General features: G+C 58.0%; 1 protein-coding gene across 1 annotated transcript in view; it reads right to left on the bottom strand.

Annotated features, from left to right (window-relative positions):
* Positions 1 to 4,855, bottom strand: part of TBCD (tubulin folding cofactor D) — a 99,569-nt gene that overhangs the window by 3,196 nt on the left and 91,518 nt on the right. The window contains exons 32-34 of the mRNA XM_005883658.2: positions 3,967 to 4,088; positions 2,133 to 2,210; positions 27 to 116 (exon numbers count right to left, since the gene is read on the bottom strand). Coding sequence (XP_005883720.2) covers positions 27 to 116; positions 2,133 to 2,210; positions 3,967 to 4,088 — 290 coding nt within the window. The remainder of the gene's footprint in view (positions 1 to 26; positions 117 to 2,132; positions 2,211 to 3,966; positions 4,089 to 4,855) is intronic.

Raw genomic sequence — 4,855 nt, 5'->3', positions numbered from 1 at the left:
GTCTGCGTCAGCCTGCGTGGACTCACACGGCGATGCTGGACCGCAGTTTCTGGACGTCCTTGGACTTGCTGGTTTCCGCCTTACAAAGCTCCAGCAGCTTCACACAAAAGGGGTGGCTGCAAGGACAGCACAGGCAGGGGATGTGATGACCAGGTCACCTTCACTGGCTCTGGTGCTGCGCGACCAGTGCCCATCAGGCAGCAGCAAAAGCCTGGCCCAGCGGGTGCGGCGGCCCAGCCGCTGGGGACCTCACCGTCCAGAGACCCGCCCCACTGGCTGCTGCCCTCTCACGCCTGCAAGGGGGGCGGAGTCCCGCCTGCAGCGTCGTCTTCTCAGGCCTCAGGCTCCTTTCACATGACATTTCAGACGCAGCATCCAGACCACAAGTAATGAGACCCATGGGGAAACTAGAAACTGCGTGGGAACCCCATGAGGACTGCAGCCCAGAGCCACACACAAGACAGCGGGCGGGAGAGGGCAGGCCCGGCAGGAACTGCAGGGAAGCGTAAGGGACCCCTCCGAGCTGGAAACAAACCAGACGCGAGGAGACACCTGGAAACTACAAAACCCAAACACAGGTCCCGCACAAATACACGAGGCCGGGATGACCCGTCTCAGACACCAGCAGGTGTAGACAGACCCGAGCGATGGCGCAAAGGCAGGAACGGCTGTCGGTGCAGGGGTGCAGCAGGCACAGTAGGATCCCCGAGAATTGGGGGGGTGTGGGGGGGGGCTAGTGCCCCGAGGACAAAACCCCAAGAGGTGGACAGCTAAAAACTTCCTAGAACAAATGAAAACCAATGGAACCACAGAGCTGAGTTTAACAAATCCCTATTAAGACACATGCAGAAAACCTGACAGCCAGGAACATGAGAAGAGTAACTACAGGGAAGCCAAGGAGGAAGTCTTACGAGGGGCAGGAAACACCCAGCCTGCTTCCAAAGGCCCAGGTGTCTGGACCGGGGCGGGAAAGTCCAGCCCACGGGCCGTGTGCAGCCCAAGAAATCCTTCGGTCTGGCCCTGCCAAGGCATTAGGGGCGAGTTAATTAAGTGTTTGCCCAAATACAGAGGTCATGTTTACGTGGGTAATTCTGTGAGGCCCACCATGACGGTGCAAATATCCACGTGGCCCTCGGAGGAAAAAGGCTCCCCACCCCTGGAGACAGAGAGGTGACGCTGAGTTACAGGGGGCGTCGGAATAAAGGAAACACGTGTGTGTGTGTGTGTGTGTGTGTGTGTACACGCTAATCCCCACCTGAGTGTATTTTTTCCCACTGACTTTTTTTTGAGAGAAAGAGTGGGAGCAAGAAAGAGGGGGGGGCGGAGAGAGAGAGAGAGAGAGAGACCAATTGGTTGGTTGCCTCCTGCACACACCCTGACCACCCCGACCAGGGCCAGGGATTGAACTGCAACCCAGGTATGTGCCCTGGACCAGGAAATGAACCTGTGACCTTTCGATGTGAAGGCTGACACTCCAACCACTGAGCCACACCAACCAGGCAAGGAGACATTTTTTAAGTCCTGAAATAAAACAGCTGCCTAGAGTTCTGTGAAAAACACTGCAAATGAAAACGAGAAAGCATTTCCCAGCAGACCTCACTAGGAGAAATCCTGAAGAATGTTCATTAGGCAGAAAGAACAAGACCCCAGATAGGGATTTGGGAGCAATGAGGAACAAAAAAGTAGTAAAACTGTGGGTAACAAATACTAAAACAAAACAACTAAAAATGCAAATGGACCCATCGTGTTCCAAGTCCTTGGAATTGTCCAGGAAGAGAGAGAAATACTGAAAATTAGACAGACAGGGTGACCATGAAGAGAACAGCAAAGAGGAAAAAGTCCCAAACAAACCTGAGAGGAACCAGCAGAGGCCACAGATGCCACACCTGGCGCCTCCACCCAGCTGGGCTCCGTTCCGTCCACTGCGACAGCCACAGGCCCATCACTGCTCCCCCCTCAGCTGCCCAGCCAGCCTCACGGGGGGCATTTACAGGGCATGTAGAAACCGACCTGAACACACTAGGAAATTATCCCTAAAATTCTGCTCTCTGGCCTGATCGCTGTTTCTTTAAAAGATGAATCACGAGGCTTCAGCGGTGAAGCAGCCGACGCGGGAAGAAACGAACACTCACTCCTCCTCTGCCGTGAAGATGTCGAAGCAGCCGTTGGCCAGCATCTGGTCCAGCATCTTGAGCAGCGGCACGGACACCCTGCAGGGAAAGGACGTGCCGTGAGGCCCAGGGGCCACCCGAGGGAGGAAGGGAGGGCGTGTGGAGAGCGGGACACTCGACCCAGACACCGCCAACCCCCGACACCGCCAACCCCCGACACCGCCAACCCCCCCAACGGTGCCACCACCCAGTCAAAACCCTGCAGGGGGTTGTCAACAATGGGAAGCCCCTTCTGAACTTTGTAAGAAACACAAAGGATCAAGGGAATCCCATCCCCTGGGAAGGAGGGGCAGGACGGCTAACACAGCTCCACTTAGAAAGTTATGGTGAAGCTCAGGTTGTAAAGATGCGCAAACAGATCAGAACAGCCCTTTTCTCATCGCTCAAGCCCACAGATCCAGCTTCCGAGGAGGCACGACAGCTGCTCAGTGGCCCCACCAGAGCCAACGCGTGCGCGGGCACCACCCGGCACCACACAGGTCAGAGCCTGAAACTATACAACGTCCACAGAAACCACGAGAGAAAACCTTGAGTCAGGCAGAGACTTCCTGGATGTGACATGAAAAACATAGCCCGTGAAAGAACAAGTGGGCACATTGAGTTCATCAAAGTGTGCGGCACCTGCTGAGAGGGAAAGACAAGCCTGCCAGTCACTCTGAGACGCAAGGCCAGGGGCGGGGGGACCCCAAGCCCAGCAGCCGGAGAAGCCGAAACAGGCGAAGATCTGAGCAGACACCAGCACAGAGGACTCCCCCCACCAGGATGCGGTTACACCCCCATATCCCCACCATCACGGCCACGGCAGCGGTGAGGACAGACTGCAGGGGGCTGCACACGGGATGCCAATGGGGCGCTGGGAACGCGCAGACGGTATCAGCAGGAATGTAAATGGCACGATCACTTTGGACAACAGTCGACAGTGTTTTTAAAGTTTAATACTATCCAACCACGTGACCCAGCCAGTCCAGCCCTGGCCTTTGCCCAGGAGAAAAGGGGAGACGCCCACGGAAGACGTGTACAGAGGTGTTCACTGCAGCTCCAGCCGGGACAGCCTCCACGGGAAATGCTGCCCAGTGAGCAGAGAAGCTCGGTGCCACCGCGCACCAGGACAGCGCCACCCCGTGCGCCAGACAAGGTGCTGGACCAAGAAGCCGGCGCAGAGGGCACACGCGGCAGGAGTCCACGGAAAATTCTGGAAAGTGCCACCTATGCTGGGTTGGAGCCTTGGGGCCAGGCAGAGGGGAGGAGGAGGGCTGGGGAAGCTCTTGGGGTGTGGGGGTTGTGTCTTGACTATGGTGATGGCTCTGTGGAGGCCAACAGGACTCCCAATGGCACATTTCACGTGCGTTTCACCAGATGTGCTCACATCCGGGCAGGAGAGCTGACGGCTGCTGCAGGCCCCGCGAGGAGTGGCCCACCTGCCCAGGACCATGTGGAACTGAGTCCGGCCACAACCCTCTTGGAGGGCTGGGTTCAGGGCCCGCAGAGTCCACTCTCTGCCTTCGTGGGAAAGCAGTGAGCAAAACCCTGCAGCAAAATGTTTAGAACAAAGAGCCTTTCTCACCGTGATGCCCAGCCCAGCTCACGGAGCGCCTGTGCCACTGCTCAGGGGCCATGGTCCGGGGCCACTACCTGGGGGAGCACACGGCACCTGGCACTGTCACCTTTACTTCCAACCTGTGCAAACCCCGAATCCCACAGGCCCAGAGTGCAGGCTGCCAGGGGCCCCGAGGGCGGTGGAGATGCCCCGGCGGCCGTGTCCATGGCCCGGGCCTGTGCCTGCCCCGCCGCGTACCTGTCATTGAGAAGGTTGTCCTCGAAGACCTGCAGGAGGGTCCCGCTGAAGCTCTCCAGGGCCTGCGGGTCGTTCTGAATGCCCTTCATGTGCGCGAACAGGCTCTGGGTCGAGTGCCTGACCTGCAACACAGGGACCGTCCTCGTCCTCGTCCTGTCGTGAGGCCGCCCCCTTGCCACCACCTGCCGCTGGGTCGGTCGCAGCGGCACACAGAGTGCCGGTGGCAGAGGAGGCTGAGCCCCGGAGGGTAGGGCCCTTGCCGACGCCCGGCCAGACCAGCGTGAGCCGGACCACAGCAAACGCCTGACACGGAAACGCTCCCTCCAGGCGGCAGCACCGCCCAAACCCTCACACGCTGTCACTCAATGGATAGCCACAGTGGGGTGGTCAGGGGCTCCCCGGGAAACAGGGCAGGAGGCCAGAGCGGGGCCTGCAGACTAGAGGAAGGGAGTGACCCCTGCAGAGGAGCCAGGCCGAGGCGGCAAGACTGGGAGCAGCAGGCAGCCAGGGGTCCCTGAGACTGGACGCCAGCTGACAAGGAAGCTGAGACTGACGTTGGGGACGGCAGCTCTGACCAGCCCTGCCGCATGCCCAGTGGCCTGGGGGCCGCCACAGCTGGTGTCTGCAGGCAGCTTCCCTCGATCACCAAACGGAGAGGGTGAGTCCCGGGAATGAGTCAGCAGAAGCAGAGAACAGACCTAGACCTGCCCCACCCTGTGGGCACCACTTTTAGGACAGAATATAGGAGAATGCTATGTACTGATTTTTAAAGACAAAAGCACAATTATAAAGATGAACCTATGATGAACAAGCATGAGAAACAAACAGACTTCAGAACAAAGTGAATGACTGGTAACAAAAAATATACTAGTGTGTGTATATGTGTATA

Source organism: Myotis brandtii, unplaced genomic scaffold (assembly GCF_000412655.1).
Source record: "Myotis brandtii unplaced genomic scaffold, ASM41265v1 scaffold797, whole genome shotgun sequence".
Classification (NCBI taxonomy): Eukaryota; Metazoa; Chordata; class Mammalia; order Chiroptera; family Vespertilionidae; genus Myotis; species Myotis brandtii.
This window is presented reverse-complemented; position numbering and strand designations above follow the sequence as displayed.